This window comes from Nesoenas mayeri (assembly GCF_963082525.1).
Source record: "Nesoenas mayeri genome assembly, chromosome: 2".
NCBI classification, from domain to species: domain Eukaryota; kingdom Metazoa; phylum Chordata; class Aves; order Columbiformes; family Columbidae; genus Nesoenas; species Nesoenas mayeri.
Genome location: NC_137543.1, coordinates 113127447 through 113150513, shown reverse-complemented (window position 1 = coordinate 113150513; position 23067 = coordinate 113127447). Strand labels below are relative to the sequence as shown.

General features: G+C 39.2%; 1 protein-coding gene across 2 annotated transcripts in view; it reads right to left on the bottom strand.

Annotated features, from left to right (window-relative positions):
- Positions 1-22392, bottom strand: part of STAC (SH3 and cysteine rich domain) — a gene marked incomplete at its 3' end in the record, with an annotated part of 71062 nt that extends 48670 nt beyond the window's left edge. For both annotated transcript variants that reach the window (XM_080339733.1, XM_080339734.1), the window contains exon 1: positions 22100-22392. In XM_080339733.1, coding sequence (XP_080195859.1) covers positions 22100-22216 — 117 coding nt within the window. In that variant the 5' untranslated portion in view covers positions 22217-22392. The remainder of the gene's footprint in view (positions 1-22099) is intronic.
- Between the last annotated feature and the right edge of the window lie 675 nt (positions 22393-23067).

Sequence of the window (23067 nt, the reverse complement as noted above, 5' to 3'; positions counted from 1 at the left end):
TGTTCTTGGAGAAGGGGTACACTCCAGTTCTCTTCTCCCTGTTTCACAACAAACTCCCAGAGTCTAATAAACAGGCAAAGAGTTGCCATTGCCTCCAGTTAACAGTCTCTGGGTTTGCCATATGGAAACAAACTGCGTTCTGCTCCCTGAGCTGTTTCTCCACAGTGACTTTGGAAGCAGGCAGGGATCAGAGCCAGGGTCCCATCCCACACGTGTCACTCTCACCCTGGATCCAAATGAAGGAAATACTCACCTGTTTGCAAGAAACAGTCTCTGGGGGAATGTGTAAATAAGAGCAATTAAGTCATTAAATACCAGCTGCAGGGTAAGAGCATTTCTGGTTTCTGAAGCTCTTTCAGCTGAAGCCTAAGTCATGGACTAGCTGAGCCCAAAACTCACTGTACAACAGCACCACCAAAATGTGAGATCTTTCCTCTTCTACTTGGATGTAAAGTCACTGCCTCCTGAAATCACTGAGGACTCAGGACTGAGATTACTTCATCTCCCCACTGACAGTCAGGAGCTCAGCAATAATTCACCCCTTTGCTCCCGAAATGCTTCTCACTGATGTCAGACCTAATTAATGTAGCAAAACACAGAGAATTACAACACCAAAAGGTGACTGAAATGGCATTCATTATTGATTTGCCATCCACTTCTACAGTGCCACATGAAGTTAATTAAATTTCAAATTGCTGCTTCTGTCACAGAAAGAAGACTAAGCTGAGCAATAAAGTACTTGTTTTATCATGAAACAACTTCTTGCTAGTTTGGACAATGCACGCAGTACATTTTAGGAAACTTTGCATTTGTTATCCTCATCCCGTTCTCCTGTGCACCGTCGTTTGCCAGCTAAGGGATGTACTAGCAGACCTTCCTCCCCCAGGCAGAAAAGTCAACAGTTTTCCAAAAAAAGGTAATCCAGTATTCAGGCTGTGCATGTCCAAACATATGCATATGCACTAAGGTGAGCACGCAACCACAATGTTCAGAGTAGGACGTCAATTCAAGAATAAGCTATTAAAGTTACATTCACAGATTTGGCAGGCATCCCTGCACAAGCTAATAGTCCTCTCTGAGATTCCCTGAGAACTGTCATGTGTTAATGTAATTAAATTTCCAGACAAGGTGGGCATCCTTTTTGTTACCCAAATGCAGCTTTCATACTCATTTGCATTCACGCTGGAAGACACCTACATGTTTGGCTTGCATTCCATGCCTAAAAGACGAATGTAAGTCTGCAACTATTATATCCCAAATATGTTATATGTGTACAGAACTGACTAGGCAAAAATGCAGAACACTTAGGCAATATTTAGCATTTTGCACAAGTAACTACACACTTTGCTCAGTACTATTAAAAAATATCTCTCAGATCAGAGTGGTTTACACCCATCTTGCATAAGTGAGAGTGTACAGAACCATAGAAAGCTGGCATCAGGTTTTGAAATTTGATCCAAATTTTCTTTCTCATACTAGGCGCACAAGAGAAGTTGAAATAGGGTACCGGTATGTGATTATTTACTCAGGAAACGTTGGCCCAAGCAAGGGCAAGAGATAGGTGTTGTACAAATAGCATAAATTGTAAAACAATAAAAGCTTAAGGGATTATTATGCTGCAGTCAAGAGAGCATCACTTCCCTTACTTCAATATCACCATCACCTCATTTTGATGTTTGCTACGGCCAAGCCCTGTATTTTTATTGGAAGCTTTCAAATGGAAATAAATAACAGGTATGTAATACATGCCTGATTTTGGTTTGCTGCAAAGAGATTTAATGCACTTGTGATGCCACTGGCTGCTAATAAAGCTGCTATAACATTCACCTGAGGCAGCTCTATCAATGGAGAGGAAAGTACATAAATTTTACTATTCATAATTTATTTCTGTAGAGTTAAAGACAGCAGAGTTAAATCTTAGGAAGAAACACTACTGAACTTTGGAAAAATATGAAACTAAGGTGGTTCTGCACTCAATACTTACTTCAACACTTCAGTGAAAAATCATGTATTGGGACTGAAACAACCCTAAACCAAGAACAAAAGGCTTTAAGAAACATGTGAAATAAATCACCAGTGTCTTTCATGTTTTCTTCCTCTGTAAGGAAGGCTAAAAGTTGGCTTTCATTTAAGAAAAATTACATTCCCACAAGCATGAGTTTTTCTAGACTCACGATAACATCAGAAATCTTCACAACATTGACACGACAGAAACATGAATCCTTGACATCAAATCCAGGATGTTCCTGTGGTTCGAAATTAGAGTCAGGAAAAAAAAATGGTCTCTAGTTAAAAGCATTTTATCAGTCACACAGACTGTCAGTGAGTCCATGTACTAACCCTGTAGGCAAGGTAGAGATAAGCACAATACCTAAACCTCAGAGCTCGATTAAGCTTTTTTTTCCAGTATCATGCAGCACAATCTCCATCTTCCTCAGAGCTACTGAACGTTCAGGCTTCAAGGGATCACGAAGCTCTCACAAACCACAGCTTATCAGTACTTTCCCTGTTCCTAATTCCCCTATACTACAACTCTTTAGCTGCTATAACCAGAAAACAGGAAGCAGCAAAAGGACAGCTGTTGAAATTCATACCTAGTGTTAACTAGGTGTCACTGCTTTTGATGTGAATGGGAACTGCAGTTGCCCTCACTAAGTCTTTATTTGACTTCAGCATTGGAAGCATGAAACTCTCTTCTACGATTTTGGTTTAAGATCTTCCCATGGAAGCTGGGAAAGTATCAGTGATTTGAGCTGTTTTATAGTCCCTAGCTTTGCAGTTACAAAAGATAATCTTCTACCCTGCAAAGAGTAATTTATTCAAGCTCTTAACTGCTCCCTGATATCTAGAAACTCTTTTGCCCTTGCCTCTCCAGCTTGTCTATGTTAGCAGTTAGCATGGCTTGGTAAGAGTGGATTTAGAGACGGGAACAGGAGCTGTTATGGAACCAGCATACACACTTCAGGACACAGAGTACTCTGAACCAGACCAACCTGTTTGTCCTGGATGTACTGGGCGCACACCTGGAGCACAAGCAAACCCTCAAGTGATGCAGCCTGCACCACAACAATGACCAAAGTGGGGTGAGCAGTATCAGCTGGGAGATTGCTTTGAAACTGCACTCCCAAATCAAACTGAAATGCTAGGATACGTGTTCCCTATGCCATCATCATTTATCCAGCTCAGCTTCTTCATCATACCTCTTACAATTCACAGCTCAGGGAAAGCCTCGCTCCCTCCACAGGCTACACACAAATGCTTCATTCCCCTTCCTGAAGCTCACTTTTTAGTGATCTCAGTGTGAATGGTGGTTACTAGTACGACAAAATGTTTATTATGTTACACTACATTATATTAGTTTGCTTGGGCCATCAACTTTGGCATTCAGAGCAACCCTCATGGTGTCCGCCCACATCAGCTTATTTCCCAACATGGATGGTGTTATTTCCTTCTCAGTCACTGTGAACCATCCTTGCCAGGAGCACAGGCTCTTCTGCAGTGTGGGGCCCACAGCAAGATTGTTTGTATAAATTTCCACAAGTAACTATCTTCCAGGAGAAATAAACAAATGAACATGGCTTATCAAGTACTTTAGTGACAGACCATATAACCAATCCCTCATTTTCAGACATCAGCTGTCTGCTGTAGTGTGACTGTGTTACCAATTAAAAAAAAAATATATATATATATATATATATGTATATTACTTGTTCTCTATCCCTTTCTTTACACTAGTGTTAACAATATCATTAGATGGATTACAAGTAATACAGGGTATTAACTGAGTTGGAATGAGCCATGAAGCCAGTTTGACTCCTACAATTCTTACAAATGCAGCTATTTCGTTTAGCTATGCAGGCAAAAAATGCTCTGTCAGCAGGTTTCACTCTGCTGTGAGATAAACATCCATCTTCTGTAAGGAACAGTTTCTTCTTCCTTCCAGCTTCTTAGAGCAAGTTTCCAGATTATTTGACTTCCACGTTATTATAAAAAAAGGACTTAAATGCCTAGGGCCTGAATGGTGTTGTGTAGCTTCGCTAGAGAGCATGTCAGGTACATGGGTTATTACCAAAAGGGACTCAGACCAAAAGCCTTTCAAAAAAGGGAAAGAACAAAAGTCTTGATGAATGACATCTAATTCTACTGAGTACAGCCCATTTTCTGGGTCAAGGAGAATTCAATTTGTATTAGCAACCCTCAGAACATACTTCAGATGTTAACTAGATTTGTTGAAGCACTGGATGTTACCAGGGTGTAAGCTAGACTGGCGGCATTGCTGGGCTTCGGCTGTGCTGATTAAGGGCAAACAAGGAACCAACTCAAACAGAAGTGCATGCTTTTGTGTGAGCATGAAGGCTAATGATTTTCTTCTTGAAACTGAGGGATACAAAAGTGATACTTGACCACAGACAAGGCCGGATTTTTTTTTTTTTTTTTCCTGTATTTGATTTGAAAATGCATTGCCTTGGCATTTTAATGAGCAAAAATAAGATTATGATGTGCCCAAAGTCAGTATGCAATTTCATAAATAATATGTGTGTTTGCCTGCTCATAAGAGAAGCACCATGTCTTACAGCATTAACAAGATAAATAGATATTTCAAACACTTAAGGGATTGGTATTGTTTATTGGCAAAGCGTCCAAGATAAAATTTGTGAGCAAAGCTGATTACTTTTCTACCTTCTTCTTTCTAAATAATAAATTGTACAATACTCTACTAGTACAAATTGAATTAGGTAAACTGACTTCAATTGTTGCCGATTTATGCAGTTTGAGCATATGGTTTTATCATGTATTTTTGTTTGCCCTAGCCAGCTTTCTTGGAAGCTGAATATTTCAAAGGATGCAGATAAACAGGGAGTGTTCATTTTTGCAGAATCTGCTATGTATTATATTCATGTATTTTCACAAATAGATAGCACAGCTGGCATTAGAACAAATATGTTTGTTACTGTTGTAAAAAAATAAATCAAACTGTCTGCTTGAATACTGTATTGGACGAGTCAAAGGGGAGACATATTCTATAATACCTAACAATAACATTGTTAGTGATTTATTTGGTACGTCCAACTACTCTGGTTGGCTCTTGCTGCTCTAACTATCATCCTCAGATTCTCCTCCCTGCCTTACACTGTTTTTAAAATCCGCTCACCGATCTGCAAACCTATTTAGGCTATAAACCTTTTCAGGCAGGGCTCTTTCTGTGGTTTTCTTTCACTTGTAGAGTCCTAAGTACAATGAAATGCTCCGATTTGCATGCTAGAGCGTAACAGCAGAAATCCCTGCAAGAGCCTCAGGGTTTGAAAGCATGAAATCTGAAGGGATGCTCAGTTGTTACTGTTCCCACGAATGTCACTGTGAATCATATGTTCTCAGCCCTCTCCTGATGTACTACATCCTTGGCAGCTCTGCATTTGCATCTCTAAATGGTGGACCTCTGAATTATCAAGAGGTATAGTCTGTGTGTGTAGACAAACAGTGTATTTGTTTAGCAGACCTGTTCATTCTGTACCATTCTCTGGTTTGGTTTAAAGCAAGCTGAAAAATTAATCTAGTTCTCAACAATTGCTCCTGCAGTTGGTTTTAAATTATGTACAGTTTTGAGTACGTCTTATTCTAATATTGCAAGGAACCAGAATTAGAAAATATGGGAGAGAAACGTGAAATAAAGTACTGAAAGTTTTAAGGCCTGAAAATATGGAAAAGTCTACCTTATGCTCCAAATTCCTTTATAGATCTTCTAAATTCAGCATCAGATGCGACAGGAAAAAGTAACACAGTCCAGGGAGTGACAGGTTTGAGGAAACACAAACAATTTATTAACTATAACAACTGACATAAGTCTCAGGGAAATCCTTTTTTTTCTTTTGTCTCCATTATGTTCAGAACATAATGTCTACTTAGTCTTATGCCATAAAAATAGTAAATTCTGCGTTAAATATTCTGCAATTGTGACTTACCCTGAGTTCATATTACCTCCCCTGCCAAATACTTTTTCATATTAACTTCAAAACACTCACTGTCACTTAAACAGTCTACAATAGCTTGTGAAAAGGAGGTAATATAAGCAACATAAATACAATGATACTTGCATTCATGTCACATTCAGAAAAATTTAAGACATTTCTATCAAAATCCAAGTAAAATCCCACCTGACATATTTAATAAAATTATCTATTGAGCCAAAACTCTCAAATTGTATATCTAAAAGAATATTTGTTGCTGTGTTTTTGAATAGCCCTTGTATGTGTGTGTGTGTATTCCTCTTTTTTTCTCTTAATCAAGCTGTATTAGAAAGAGTATTCTGAAACGATAAGACTGCATATCAGAATTCTCTTCCTGAGACATCTAGCCTCTTGTTAGTATTTCTTCAAACTATATAACTGGTTTGATTCAAGTAAAGTTTGGGGAAAATGCTTGTGATATCATTCAACCATAGTCTGCTTCTGGTAGAGAGGAAAGACAGTGAGTGTTTTCAAACTTGGAGCATTTCAAGCTAACAACTCACAAGATCTTTCAGAGGAGCTTTACTGTAGCTTTCCAAAGTTTGTCATGAAAATGAGATTAACAGTCTCAAAGTAAGATCTGCTGGGTTCATTGTGCTGAGCTCAATGATTGTCAAATCTTCCTCCTCCGTGAACACGTGCATAAAGCAAAACACGTGGCAAATCAAACCAGGCAACACTTCATCCATGACCAAAGCCTGTTGCTTGTTTCATGTTGGGGTTGGAAAATGTTTTGTCCCTTTGATTTCATCTCCTGCCTCACCTAGCAAAAGAAGGGCTGCTCCTCTCAGGAGCAGCGTGAAAGACTATAAATCCGGGATTTATATCCAGGATTATATTCTCCCTGCTGCTAAACAGCTGTTCCAACGTGGGTGGCACCATCTCTGGGAAATCTTTTATAATTCTGGTTATGAAAGGTGGCTGGTGGAATAACCACCTGCAAACCTGTGGGTGGCCCCTACCTCTATTTCATGGTCTGGCAACTGAATTGTCTCCAGTCTTTTCTCCTGAAACCTCACAAAGAAAGCAATGGATGGGTAGGAATAGTCCTTTAATTTCTTAAAATTCTCTTGTACTTTCAACTTCAAGATGGCTATGTGGTTTCATACTTTGGGTTTTACCTGGGGCATCTGGTTACTAAGCAGCCTGTCATCTCCATACTTTGCCCCCATTGGGATGAGACGCATGTGTGGTTATCTCCTACCTCTTGACATATAAGGAATGTGGACTCTTATCTCTCAGGTCCCTTCTGGGAATCTCACATTTTACTGCCCTCTTTGGATATCTCTTTTTCATTTCAGCTTCTAAATGGAATAGTGATTTCCCTTTGGTAACTCCCGATTGAGTAATTTACTGATCTTCACTGTGATGGAAGTGGCAAAATGAAATTTGAAGATTAAAAGTCTGTATTTCAGAGTAACAAATCCAGGCAGCCCTGCTGAGGTGAAAGAAGCTACACTGGTATCTATCTGTTATGAGTCTTCAAGAATAATAATAATAACAAGGCCTGAGTTTTGCTTCTTTTCTTCTCATGAATAATTTGCAGTGAATGTGATTGCAAATGTAAGATTAATCATCTCTGATTGTATCTCATGTCTGTCCATCTATGAAGTGTGAATAATTATTTTCCACTACTGATCCTGGGAGAAATTAAAGCTCAATATGACCCCCTTGGACCTTTTTTTAAAAAAACAAACAAATAACCAACCAACCAACCATAAAAACCAGTGTTCTGCTAAAAAGTACTGGTCTACTTATAGCAATATTTCAAAAAATTTATTTTACTAATTTGTTTTTGCTCCTTTTTTTTTGTTTCTTGTTTTATTAACAGAGCTTTTTAATGATACTTTAAATGGTAGTGTGTCTCTTGGCTTCAATATGGAAATACATCTGGCAGGGAGGCAAATACTAACCAAGGGCAAATTAACATCAGCACCAGATCCCACATACTGTATAATCACATTTGTACCATCTTAAAACAAAAAGGAAGACTGAGATCTAGTGGGAGTTGTTATAGTTAATATTCTGTCAGTGTTTCCATTCCTACTTCTGGGGTTCCAAACTTAGGCTTCACAATGAAAACATATAAGTGCTTAGCTCTACAAAGTTTTTGTCAGTGGGCCAAATCCTAAGGTCTTTGCTTACTGCTAACTCCTGCTGACTTCAGCGAGCATGTTTCCTGAGTAAAGGCTTGGGGTTTGGCTGGGTTGTTGTTTTGTTATGCAACTTCTTTTTAAAACTGTTTTACACTGTGCATTGAAGAAAAAGACTTTCTGCTTGCAGCATGAAAAAATACCTGGCCACATTCAACATCCTGCTATTGGGCTGACTATTCAACTCTTACAATTCCCCTCTCTTTTTTAAAACCATGTCTGTCAATCTCTGCTCCTTCACAACCAAATACAGATAGATCAAGGAGGACGCCTATGCCTCTTACTTCTTTTGTCTTTCCTAGACACTTGTTTCAATTTTTACTTGGTGTGAATTAATTCTGCCCAAACTTCTTACTTACCTGCTCTGCTTTAACTCTGAGATTATGTTACCTCATTTTCCAATCAAACAACCAGAACAACAGTGCCAAAATTTGGATTCTATATGGCTTATTGGCTTAAAAAGTACAAGAAGACCCATATGGTCCTGGTGTGGATCCATGTCACTGCCTTGGCACCGTTGGCCTAGAGCTCTGGATCTGGGGGAAGTGCTGGCAGCACAGGCTGAGGAAAGGTAGTTAATTTCTCTGTGCTCCTCCATGCTTCACCTGAGTCCCTACCAAGTTTCCTCGATCTTGTGTTTCCACTTCTAAAGTCCTACAGCAGCTTCCAGATACATGATAAATGCTCCGCCAATTAAAATTTTTTCCTACCTTGATAATATCTTCCATGTTGTTTGTTCTGCATCCACTTTCTTACTGTTCCCCATGGCAGAGATCTGTTTATTTCCAGAGCCAGTCCAGATGTGGCACATTTTTCATTAAAGCTCTTCTCAAAATGCAACTCGTGGCATGCGTTTATCCTGTTTAACACATCTACTCTAGTCATTTTTTAATTTTCAAAAAGTGCTTCCAAATCTTTTTGGGGAAAATTACATCTGTAGTACCAGTTTCCAAGGACCCTGTTACTAGTACAGAAAGTTTCCATCTCAGTATCATGTTAGTCATGACCAGCAAAAACTGCATTCAGTGTCCTACATAAAGATGTAACTTGAGTATGATAATTGTCATATATGTGACATACAGTTACTTGACAATTTCTGGATGTGTTTGGAGGCCTAAAAACTGCTTCAAGAACTTGACAATGTAAATACATGTATTTGGAGATGTTAATTGACAAGAAGTATTATGTAAGAGATTTACCATACATTGTTGACTTTTTACCTCAGGCTAATCCATTTCTTTTGTGTTTTTCCTAAACCTCCAAGCTGCTGAACATCTTTAGCTAGCTATTGTTTCAAGATCAATCTTGCAAAATAAAACCTATATTTTTATCCTCACCAGCTGCACAACTTTCCTCCTCAAATTACCTCCATCAAAGTTTCAAGATTAAAATGACTGTCTGAACTGCAAAAATGTGTTTTTATACTGAGTTGACTTCATTTAAAAAAAATGGTTACATACAGAATACCACAAAAAGGCAGAGAATTTAAGACTATAACTTTCTGAAGAACTAATTTTTTTTTGAATGCTAGAAGAGAATTTTAACTCCCTCAGAATCCTCTAAAGTTAAACTATTCCTAATGTAAAATTGCTCACAAACATCTAATAATTAAGAAAAAAAAAGAAAGAAAAAAGCATGCAACACTCTCATGAGGTTGCGCTCACCTAACAAATGAAGCATATCCAAATTTTGTATTTTTCATGTTGAGAGAGAAAATAGCTCTTGGTATTGACATAAGACACCAACAGATTTAATAGGAGTTACTTGGATAGGAAAGTGAGGGATCTTGAATCAGTAAAATACTGTGATGCTTTGTCTGACAAAAATAATAGCAGTGACTTCAACAGGAGCAGCATACTGCATGGGGCTGCATGATGGATGCAGGCAGGCAGAAGAGCAGGGGAACAGAAGAAGGAAGTGGAAAAGAAAGTCAAGTTAGGAGAGAGAAGGTTTCAAAGACTATGAATAGTAATCCTGTGTAAAAGGGGGAATTTCCACGAATTGCCTCACTTTGCCTAGACCATTCAATGTCAGAGTAGGTACAATTCTCAGTATCAGCAGAGTAGTGCTGACTTATAAGGAGTGTGGCATATTACAGCAGAAATCAGAGCTACTGGCCACTGCTGAACTGAAGAACAAGCGCAGTGCTAAATTCTGAGATTTATATCCATTTTCTCCTGCCAGCATTTTTTTAATATATACAGTGGTGGCTATGAGTATGATTGTGCTGGAGGGATGATAACTCATGGAAAGGAGATTTTTTTCCTAGAACTCAGCAGCTGCTAGTAAAGACCAAATTATGTTAGCTCTATTGCTACTTGGGGAATATTGTATTTATTACAGTGTGACCTCTACAGTGCCAGAAAAAAAATAGGTTAGTTTTCTCTTCTTGTTTAAAAAAGTTGACTTTTAAATTTTATTTATTTATTTATTTTATTTTTATTTTTACTAGACTGAGTGGCTACTTCTTACAGCCAGCATCCAGTCATTGTTCTTTTCAGAGGGAAACAATACCTAAGATTTTTTGTTTTAAGGCTTGGCTGTAATTTTTTGAACCTCTGTGAAATGTTAATAATTTACCTGCATTCTAGCAGGATTCAGGCAGGTGTATCACAGCTATTGGCATTCATTTTAGCTTTGGTAATCTCTAAGAAATCATTTGTCCAGAGCATTTTTCTTGGATACCTGTCAGGAGCTGCTAGAAAAGCCAGTGCTGCGGAAGGGCAGAATTGCAGCCCAGGATGTCTGTGAGAGCCTAAGCTGCTGGGGAGACAGGAGCCCAAAAGCCCTTCTCTGGCAGTGCAGTGGAAAAGGGATCCTCTCAGTTACATTGGTCTTCAACTACCTACCCAGTAAGGAGGAGACTTAGAAGATGGGAGGCTAAGAAGAAAGCTTCATTTCTTCTGCATAAGGAATGTTTCCTATCACCTTATTGCCTAGATTTTAAATTTATGTGTAGTTCCCTGCATGTACCTATAAAGAAAACATGAGGTTACATCAAGAGATAAATAGATATCCACACACAAGGAACAGGCTACATAATACCAGGCAACATAAGGAAACTAAAATGCAAATTCAGGCATCTCTTTGTGAATAAAGTAAGCACGGCTTGGGTGTAGTTGAAAGGGGAAGTGCAAACTGTAGGGTTTGCTTTTTTCCAAGTGTACTTATGGCATGAGTGCCAGCATCCACACACTGTTTATAAAAGGTCCTTCCCCCTAACAGAAGAGCTACCATCCATTTTCTTAACAGGAATCTTTAAACTTGGCTAAGCTTGGAAACTTGCAGATTTTTCTTGTAAAGGCAGATCTTGCACTGGCTCATTGTATCAGAGAGCCTGTCCTGGATTAAAGCATCTGAGCAAGAATAGAAATGAAGAGAAAAGGAGAAAGAAACATTGAAAGGCAGAGTGCAAGTGGGTGAGCTAGCAAAAAAAGTTAACTGTTCGTCTGGATCTTTACAGCCAGGAGGACAAAGTCCATTTGTCACTACAACTAACTACAGGAGACAGATCTAACTGCTGTGAACCTGCCAAAGACTCCTGTGTGCCCATACTTCATGAAACTAGTACATGATTAATCTTGTAGCTACAGTTTAATAGCAGCACTTCACATTTTGCAGCCTGGATAGCCTCACATTTTTCTCTCTTTTTGTCATAGGTGCATAACTTTCCATTATAGGGGTGGCTAGAAAACAGCAGTTCTGCTTAGCAAAAATTTTCAAAGTTCGAATGATTTTGTTCCACATTGACATAAAAAACAACTGCAGCCTTTCAAAATGTCTTTGACAGAGCTGTGGGCAGAAGAGGGAAAAGTCAGACAGACTAACCTGCCAGGGGAACAGATGACTGACCAGTTTTTGAAGGCAAGGTTCAAGACCTCGCTCGGACAGATTCACAGTGGTGCTCACCCTACTTAAATTCGACCTTTTAACTCAGCTGTAGCTGCCTACTATGGTCAGTAGAAAAAGATTTCCCCTCAGAGAAGCTAATTCAGAGCATGTAAGGCCGGTTTTCCTCTAAATCATCTTTGATAAAAGAATTTCAGGCTGTGTTCCATTTACAACACAGGGAGACTGAACTATTAACCACGTAAAGCTGCTCTCTAGGTCTCTAATTGGAGGTGAGGCTCTTTAGACTGGAAATTTCACCCACAACCAGGGAAAGCTTCCTGGCAAAAGTTTACACAATCAAGAAAACTGAACATTTCCTCAGAAACAGAAGTGTTGACATTAAAAAAAAAAAAAGCACTTGACAGCACACATTTTGCTGAAATGTTCATTACCAGAAATGTTTGGCAAACCATTACAAGTCACCTTATGTTTGTTTGTAAAGAATTCATGAATTAGATAATTTGTATTAAAAGATGATGTATGAACATAAAAGAGAAATGAGCTACACATCCTTAAATAATATAAAAGGTATACTGCTGTATCCTTGAGTTAATTGATACTGATTGACAATTTAACAGTAGGTGCATTTTAAAAAAGTGTGTGGACCTGAATGTCTTAACAACTGGATTCTCAATTTAACTGCACAGAAGTCAGTGGCACTCTTCCAAGTTTACCATTTTGAATTTCAGTATATTTTGTTTCTATGTGAGGACAGAGATGCCCAGTCCAAGGCTGTTTCTCACCCTGTGTATGCACAAAGGGAAATGAGGCTGGATCAAGGTTTTCAGCTTCTCTTTTCAATCCCAAGACATGTTCATTTTGAGAATCACTACCACAGCATTTAAACTGGCAAGGAAAATGCTGGCAAATCAACAATGAACAGTGCACCTACATATGTGACGTTTGAGGAGGTTACTTGTATGCATCATGTCAAAAATCTGACTCTTGGCCAACAAAAGGTGATGCCTCCATCCACTACGCATAAGTAATGTCTGTAAAAACCAAATGAAGTTAAATATTGGGGTAACGGAGATGCAAGTCTAAGATTCTATTCAACAGTATTCGCTGTAACAACCTGTCAGGTTGAATTTACTCTCTCACTTGAGCTGTGCCTCCATAGCCTACATTTCTTTGTCCTACTCTGATGAATAAGTTAAGATAAAAAAATTCTAAATGCTCATTTTAATAGCTTTGTGAATAACAGTTTACAGTATTTTGCTCTTTTCTGAATTAAACCTAATCATCAGTTACTATAGGTCAGCTGCATTTTCCTTTTTTATTCAGAGCACTAGACTTCTAAAATTGTTAATAAAACAGTGCATTTGTAGCATTTTAATAAAGCTTTTAAATGGCACTCAGAAATGGAGCATATTATGTCTACAGAAAAGAAAAGCATTCAAGTTGTCACTGTTACTCACCTAAAAGACTCTGTCTGCAATTCCATATTGAACTTGCAGCCTCCTGCGGCTGGGAAACACCTCCCTCTCACAATGGTATTTTTAAGTTTCACCATTGCAGCCACTTCCATTTGATGGTGCTCAGCAAACCCCTCCCATCAGTCAAAAACAGGTCAGCTAAGAAAAGCTGACATGTCAATTGAAAAACTTCTATGAGTGTCTAGCACATTTATGCAAGAGTAAAGATATGAGACTAATTTTTTAAAAGAAATAAGATAATATGCAAAACATTTGTCATATTTAACTGTTGATGGCAAAGACACAAGAAGTCTGCTTTTCAGATATCCATTGTAAATACATTTTGCAGGGTTCCTGAGTTCTATTCCCTGACAAGGAACATATATTTTATCTGTTGGGCTGCCAAACCAAGGGAGTTTCCTTGAGCAGAGGCATATGTCAAAGGAAAACATGGTCGAGTTATTTCAGTCATTCATTCACACATAGATTTCTCATTTTCACAGCTGGTTCTCTTTGCTAATGAACACATAAAGTTTGCTTATGCTTCAGCTAGAATAGATACTCACTTGCCTGGAAAAGGTGGTGCTCATATAAGACCAAGTGACCATTTGCCTATGTAACTGGAAGTTGTGCAGGACCAAATAATGAGTCAAGAATATTCAGCTCATGTGCTCACATCTGAAAGATTAGTCCTCTGCCTGACAAAAATGAGCATAGATTTATTAAATATACAATCTTCTCCCTATCAAGAGTATACAGCAATGGCTCAGGTAGGCAATAGGACAAATGCTCATCATGAAAGGAATTACAGTCTTCTATTGGGTGATTATGATTCACTTCAATTTAAATTAAAGAAAGTGTAAAGGAAAAATGAACGTCTAAGCCAAGTTGTGGATTTCAAGAGGATAGCCTTTGATGTGCTATGCTTCCTTGAAGACATTCCAAGCCTTCAGCACTCTTGGCTCCCTGTATTTTAGACCACATCGCGCTTTGGAGTATGACACAAAAGGACCCAAGCTACTGTCTGTCTAAAGGTATGAAAGTCTTAGCAGTGGTCCAGAAAGCAGTACAGCTGTGTAAGCAGGTCACTGTATCTGCTAACGAGTGCTGGCTCTCAGCATGTACTGAGTGTTGATGAACCCACATGACCATGGGCTGTGAATCAGCCTTGGCCTTTGCTAGCCTGGAGGTACCAGGTTATAGACATGCGTCACTGATAAAGACGACTCATCAGAAATCGTCAGATACTTGGATATGCTTGGATGTGTAAGAGGCATACAATTTTTGTAATTACTACCCGGAATATGAAATTAAAAGAAATAAAAAGATTCTGTGAACATGTGCTCCTGGCTAACTACATGAAAATGTTGCCTCAAAAAGGAAAGCTGGAATAAGAAAAGAGTCCACAAGAATGGTGGGGATGGGAAAAAAGAGAAAGAAAAAGAGAAAAAAAAAAACCTGTTATGCAAATAAAACTAGAGGTTTCAAGCAGAGTTCCTTAAGTCTAATTGTCAAGAAAAGCTGAGCGAGTCTTTGCAAAATGTATTTAAGGAAATGTCAATGGATTGATTCAAGCTAGGGAAAGCAAAAGAAAAAAGAGGCTGTGGTACAGTAAGGGTGGGATAAAAGGCTGGCTCAGAATTTAACAAATACTTCTTACTTTCTTCCCAGAACAATGATCCTGGGGCAAAGTAATAGGAATAATAGGAAAGAGGTTGCAGAAACGGATGGTGTGACATTAAAAAAACAGTTCAATGTACTTGCTGAGGTGAAAAGGAGAAAAGAAACCAGTTAAGCTCCTTTATGAATTTTTACTTTGGAGGTCTAGGAACAAGTTTTCTTAACAAGCTTTATCAAGTCAGAAATTATACAAAGTAAAATAGAAGTCTGTTTCAAGAAGTGGGAAAAGTGATTCCAGTAAATACAGATTTGTAGCTCTGACCTCAATAGTACTTGGCAGGAAAAAAAAAAAAAGCTAGGTCCCCCTAGACCAGTTGTGTTGGATAAGATGAACAATTTTTTAGACAAAGAAAATGTTTTAGGTCAAAGTTGCATTCTGTCTATTTGGACTTCATTAAAATTATTGAGTATGCTACCAAAAAGGAATCTATTATCTAAGACTGAAAATAAAAGAAATAATGAAGAAATTTTAAGACAAGTTCAATGTTCAAGACTGTTACTGTTCAAAGAAGCACTAAGTTGAAGGAAGGTCCTTAGGTAGAGTTCTTCAAAGAGCAACACTGGCCTGTATTTTTATTTCTGAGTTTGATGCAAAAATTAGGCATGTCATAAGGCCATTCCTCTCTGACATGAAGTTAGAAGAATTGTCAAAACTGAGGACACCTGGGGCTTGAGGAATTAAGTAATGGAAAAGTAATGAAATTCAGCTATGGAAATGCAAGTTCGTCCACCTGAGACCTGCTCCAAACCACTCTAGATAAGGATAAACAAATCTACTCTATCCACTGGAAATGACAAAGAAATGATGAGGGGTGAGTAGAAGACACAAATAGGATGCAGTAATGACCTTAACAAGTATCAGAGACACAGTTTCTGTGAAAGTTAGTGAAGTGTTAGTGATACTGTGGAGTAGACCTCATGCAGAATACTGTGCACAGATTCAGTCACCCTTTTTCAAGAAAGATTATCCAAACCTGAAAACATGCACATATCTGCTACTGGAATGAGGTGAAGAATGGAGAGTTTATCGAATGTCAGCCTGGCTAGTTTAATCTAGAAAATAAAAGGCTAGGAAGAGATATGAAAGTCTATTCTTACATGATGGAAATCTGCACTGAGAATGGAAAAGAGATGTTTAAGGCAAACCGACATTATCAAAATTACAATGCCACACAAGCTGGCCAGAAATTAACTTATACTGGAATTCGAAGAGGTAAGGAACAGAGGGCATCCCTTAGCCATTAGAGCATCCAGGTGTTGGGAGACATTTCTAAAAGGAGTAGTAGTAAAACCTGAGTTCAACAGGATTACATTACGAGAAAGAATACCGCATAAGGCACTGAAATGGTGTGACTGGACTGTCTTCCAGCTTTGAAACAGTGTGCTTTGTTTCAGTGAAAAATTGTGTTTTTAGTAAATCCATTTTTTTAATCACACCAGATTTCAGTCATCTTTAGTCATTGAAAGGTAATAGGCATTTTCCTCATTTTGGCAAGGTAGAAATTTTGGATAGAAGAGCATGAACTGATCACATTTCTCTTTTGCCTTAGATTTCTTAATGCATCTAGGAACTGATGTGACATATAAATCAAAATGAAAAAAAAACCAAAAAAACACAAAACCCCAGTTTTTTAATTTGAAAAATAGTAAGAAAAAAGGTCAAAATAAATGTAAATACAATAAGTCTGCTCCAGAAATTATTGATAAGGTAGAATATTACTTGCTTGCTCTTAATGAAATCTTCCTGTACATAATTTAACACTTCATCAAAATATATAAAAACGCTCAAGCTCATTTCTTTCCCTTAGTCTTACCTTCACAGTACATACTCACCATTTTATGCAGAGGCATGGAGGTAAGATTAAGAAGGAAAACTATTTTTTTCTTCCCCTTTCACAGGATCTCTTTTAGGCTGTTTGGTATTCCTTTGAGACTACAGCAGTAGTTTACATACTGGATATTTATCACTGGTGTGGAGGGTGAAACACTAACTGTACACCATACTCCCTGCCTTTTAAAAATATTAATTGACAAGTAACCATCTATGGAGCCTCATAAAGTATTAAATCTTCAAGCAGGGAAGATGTCTGCTTAACAGCATAGCACAAATCCTACATGATTTAAATCCCACACAATCCTATTAAAAATCCAGAGTTTTAAGCTGTTTACGTTAGTTCTGTATCTAATATTAACACCTGGTTTTGAAACCTCATGTAAGCATTATTACTCTATTGGACCAGCAGAACAGGGGAAAGTAAGTTCAATCTCTTTGACCGATGTAGGGATATACACAGATGAAGTTTACATCTTGAAATTAATGCTTAATCATTTTCTTGGCTTGCTGCTTTTCAGCTACTATTTTATATATTACATATCAGGTTTGCTAGTGTTTGAACAATTGTGCTACATCTCCTGAATTGCCATGACTGAATTTGAAGATAATGGTCTGCATTTCCCTGAATACTGGCCACTGGACAGTCAGTGTATGGAAGTGTCAGACTGAGGCTTATTTATTTTGTGAAATAGATAGTCCAGATGCCATATGTATTTGGAGGTCTAGTTTATATTTTCTTTTTTAAAATTTTCTTCATTTTTCAACTAATCAAATTACCTGAGCTGAGTGTAAGCAATTCATTAGGCCAATTTATCTGCAGTTTAGAGGAAAGTTTGAAGCTATCACACCAACAGGTGAACTTTATAAAAGCAGATGGAAATGGGCAAAGCTGTGAAAAAACTTTTGACCTTCGCAGGTATCCAAATATCTACAAATCAGTAACTTTTGCAGGCAATGTCAAGGACAGGACTGATACCTCTTCTAGGGGTGTATGAGAGAGCCTGACAGAGGTTTAACACACTTGAAATGCTGACCAACTCCACTGGTACTAGCTCAAATGTCATAGATGCTCAGGCCTCCCTGAAACTTAAGAATGGTAAGGGAATTTTCTAAGATGGACTTATTGTCTATGAAAACTCCCAGCCATTATTCACAATAAAGTGATGATAAAGACTTGATTCATACCTAAGTAAATCAGCAGGTGGGCTCTTTCCTCTTCATATAGAAATGTCAGTTAAATGTAAGAAGAGCAAAGATAACAGAGTTATGTTCCACCTATGCCAAAACATAAAGAAATATAGCCAAATGTAGGAATCTTTCCTTTATATACATATCCCCTCAAATTTTAGCTTTCTTTACTAAATTCCAAGGTACCTTTATATGAAACATCAGAAATACGATCTCTGATTGCTGCCACTAGATTTCTGCTTATATTGCTAAGTAAGTGATTGTACAAGTGTGCAGTGTCTTTAATTGCTACCACCAGGAAGAAATTTTCCCTTAGGATTCATTAGCTAATGATTTCCTCCCTCACTGAGTTATAAATCTATAAAAGCCTTTGGCAAACTGATCATTTGCCTTCTTGGAAGTCAGATGTGATAGACCCAAACAGGTGGGAGCTGTAACTACAAACATACGCATGTAATAGAATTAGCAATTCCATGTATTTCTATGATACCCACATAAAATTATTCTCTTAATAAACTTTAAGTATCTACTGAAGTCATACTTAGATGTGAAGAAAAGGTTTCTTTTCAACAGTGAACAGATTAATTTAATAAATTAATGATTAGTTTTGCAGCTTTCCTAACCATTCAAGCTCTAGGGTTTTTAGCACAGTAGCAGTGTCTATAGTGCTACAGGATGGCCCAGTTACAGTGTGTTTTCTACCCTTCAGAGACCAATTTGAAGTTGTATTAATGAGACAGTACACCAGAGGTGCTATGTGTAAAGCACTTGAGGACACATAATCCAATACACAATCACGTTATGTAACAATATATATACTATGCCAGAAGGCAACCATGTACTTAGAACTTTTAAATGGGTTTTCCCTTAGGGCCCAGGAAATGTGGTGAACTGAAAAGTGTTATTTGAATTTCTTTGTTCTGAGCAGTTGTACTGAACTTCAGGTGCTAAGGTGACCATGATGAGGAGCACATGCATGACAGTCTAGTTTTCGAGCTTTCAGCATCCACATGTGCACATCTGTAAATATGCTCCTAATCCATAGGAAAAGGTGGTGGGAGGCTCTAGTGTTTATTAAAGAGTGAGTTGCCTTCCTGTGGCAGGGGTGTGTGACTAACACATGAGAGTCATTCTTCCAAATCTCAGTGACTTGGTAGCAGCCCAAAGTTCTGTCTCTCAAACTCACACCGGTCAGGAACTGCAGTATCACCTCTGTGCCACCTTCTGAGTAAAGTCTGGAGTGTGCTGGATAAAACTCTTTTTCTGGACTTTGGTACTACAAGGGACCATGTGCCACAGTTGCCTACAGTTATACAGGACTGGAAGGAAGCTTGCTACATTAGTTCTACCTTAGTTTTTCAAAATTGTTTTTCTGCTGAAATGTTTTCAAATGCATTTTGAAGGCTGCTATTATCCATGTTGTTTCTGTTCTATATTTGGAGTCATAATATTGTTTTGCCACAGAAACAAGTCATTGTGGGGTAATCAGATACTGCACAAACTGTTCTGAAGTAACTGCAGCAGGCATGAACTTGTTAACCTATGCAACAGAGAGTAACTGAAGAAAGTGTGGCCCTCTGTGGATGACAGGATAGCTCCCTCAGCAGGGAACACCTTGACATAGAAGCTTGCCCACAGGTCCTTGGCACACTGATTTAGCCTTTGTCAAAGTCTTTAGCTTTTGAATGATTTCAGTTCTTTTGGAAAACAAAACCAGCACAAACAACATCTTTATGAAATCACTGAGAATTTTTCCATCCTGCTGTTTACTAGGACCAAGAAATGAAAGCTTCTTTCCTTACCCTAGCGATCAGAAGGTTCTTTTGACTCCATCTACTGAAATGACAATACAGCGTGTTTTCTGATCATATTTGCAGTTCTAAAATGTAAATACACAGATTATATGTTTACCAAAAATATCTGTATGCAAGTAACGGCATCAAGTGCACAGACATAGCTTTTGCCTATTCCAGTGTATCACTTCAAATGCTCACAAGCCTGGAAAAACTGATGATAATAACATTTGATTATAAACCAGTTTGTAGTCTATTTGTTCTCTGGCCAGATGTGCCTAATTCCTGTTGTCATGCTTGCAACAGCATGGGTGCACCAACAGCCGGAAGGAACCCTACATTCAGCACTTCACTTTCCCTCAGCTAAGGATTCACGCTGGTCCAGTCATCTTGGGCACAGTGCTCTGTGACCCACTGGGAAAGTCCCTCGAGCACCGTTGTCATGAAGTGCCTGACCATGTGAGGGGCACCTTGAACTCCACAACCACTTTCCTGGCACTGAGTGAGGACCACAGCTGGGAGCACAGGGAACCTGCAGCCCCGCAGACCCTGGGTACAGTCCAGCACACATGAGAGGCTGGTGCTGGGAGCACGGTGAAGACTCCAGTTGCTTTTGGGTCCTCATTGGAGGGTTAGAGATTCGCACTGGCCAAACAACAATTCAGCAATTCCGTAGAAGTGGTCTTGAGGAGGCTTTAGGTACCAATCAAATGGATCCTTTTAGAACCTGGTGTCAAACCAATAACCCATTTACTTTTCATTTCCCATTAACTGGGAAGACTGCAGTAGTGTCCCAGTAGTGCTGAATATGTATAGTGAATAGTGTGTGCTATTGCTGCTGGGAGAACTCTTTTCTTTTAAAGAGGCTGTTTCACATAGGGAATACCTTTGCTGACCCCTTGGAGTATAGCATCTAATTAAAAAAAAAAATCCCAAAGCCCACGTCAGAACTCTTCCCACACAGGCAGATAATTTTGACTCGCTCTCCAGAAACCTAGCTGTTGGTGTGCAATAATGTCTTCGTACATTAGACCCAGACAGCCACTGCTTTTAAACTCAGGCCAGCACAAACCTTCCCTTTCAAGCAGCTGTTTTGCTCATACAGTACCTCCTAAGGCTCTACCCAGCTGCAAGCTCCTACTGACAAGGACCTCCCTATTTTTACATGTTTACACAGCACATTGTGTCGCTACAAAGTTCACAGGAGGATCCATCAGGTACTAGCATGCTACCAATCTTAAGTAATATGGGATCAGTAAGAGCACATTATCCAGGTAAGCTGAAAAGAATATCCATTATGTAAGGTTACTACTTTTCTCCCTTTGCCTCTCTATCTTCCAAGTAACATACTGGGCAGGCAGAAAAAACTTTTAATATGCAAGTCGTTTAAAATTTCAGAGGCCATGCCCATTAAGCTAGAAGTTGGCTTTCAGTAATGTGAATTAAACCACATTTAAACATTAATAAATAAAAGACTGTGGGAAAAAAACAAACAAACAAACAAGCACACACACAAAAATCCCAAAGAAACAACCAAAAAAGCCAAAACAACAAATCTTTTCTGGGTGGTGTACACAAAGATTATTGTGCCAAGACTGTCACTTACATCCTGTTTCAACTGCTGGCTCATTAAACAGTGAAAGTTCACTAATGGGTCTGCCAGAGAAGGTGAGGCAGGTGAAACACCTCAAGCCCCTGGGCAAAATTCTCCTCTCTGAACCTGTTAGGAAAAACAATCTCTCCAACCATGAACCAAACCCTTTAAGTGATCTGATGATTGGTGTGAAAATAGCTAACATCATCTTCTGACATCAAACCCCTTCCTGAGCCCCACCACTTCCCCAGGCCCTTACTGGAATAAGGAGTAGAAAACACAAGCAAAAATCCCCCAAACCAAACCTCTTGAAAGGCAGATATTTCCCCAGTTCAGACTTCTGAGCTGCCCAGGTGACAGGGAGAATTCAGAAGTAGGAGTGTCAGAGCAAGCACCGCAATCAGAAGTGCCCCATAGCACTCTCCAGCTGATCCTAGCACAGGGCTCAAAATAAAAACCAAAGCAACACAGCTTCTTCCAAAGCAAAGAAAGAGTTAAAAAAAAAAAAAATAAGAGAAGGAAAAAAATATCTCGTTCTCTGTGTACCTTTGATTCCTGGCTGGTAGTTGATGCTGGAGAGGGAGGCTGCTCTGTGCTCTCCACTTCATTCTCTTTCTCCACACTATCCACGCTGACTTCAGTCGTGCTGCTCGGAGGAATCATTTTACCTCTAAAACACTGCTACTATCAGGAAAAAAGCTACAGACCTTCCTTGCTTTTTTTCATTCAATGTACTCTTTCTTCTCTGCTTTTGTAGGGCAAATGAACTCCAACCACTCGGTTTCACTACATTTGCAAGACTAGAATTCTCTGGATTTTCTTTTTTTCCTTCTCCTCCTCTTCCCTCTCTTTTTCCTTTCCCTCCTTACTCCCTCCCCTCCCCTGTGCAATTCTGCTGCGAGGGGAGCAAGTTATCGCTGGATCTGTAGGTCAGTGCTGTGCCTTCTTCTGCGTTTTCCCCGATCCTCCTCTTCTCCCGTGGAGCCTGGAGGTGTGGAGCGGAGTCGTGACTGTCAGCCCTGCGATCAGAGGGGAGTGAGCCGAAGCAGAAAGCCTGAGCCACGCACACACACGCGGGGCACTGGAGGGAGGAGTTGTATTTCTAATGCTGGGAGCAGCTTTGGAGGAGCATGTGCTGTCATAGTAGTGAAAGAAAGTAATGCGCGCATGCACGCACACATGCACACAGAGAGGGAGGCAGGCAGCGTGGATGAGGTTGGGAGGCGTTTTACCTTTTAACAGGCTGGAGAAGACACAGTTTGGGGGGCAGCTTTATATTCTTACAAGTCTTTTCAGGAGGAAGGACTCTAGAAACAGAGGAGAAAAATGAGACTTCCCTTACTTTGCCCCAGAGAACATTATTTAAAATCCTAGCTACCCAGTGTCTCTAGATTTCCCGCCTTGCCTTACATCCTGGACTTGCTAGCAAGTGTCAGGACAGAGCCAGGGAAGAGTCACCTGTGGATCCACGTGTTCTTTGCTCCCCTCCCAGGCAGGGAAGCCCCGCTCTGAGC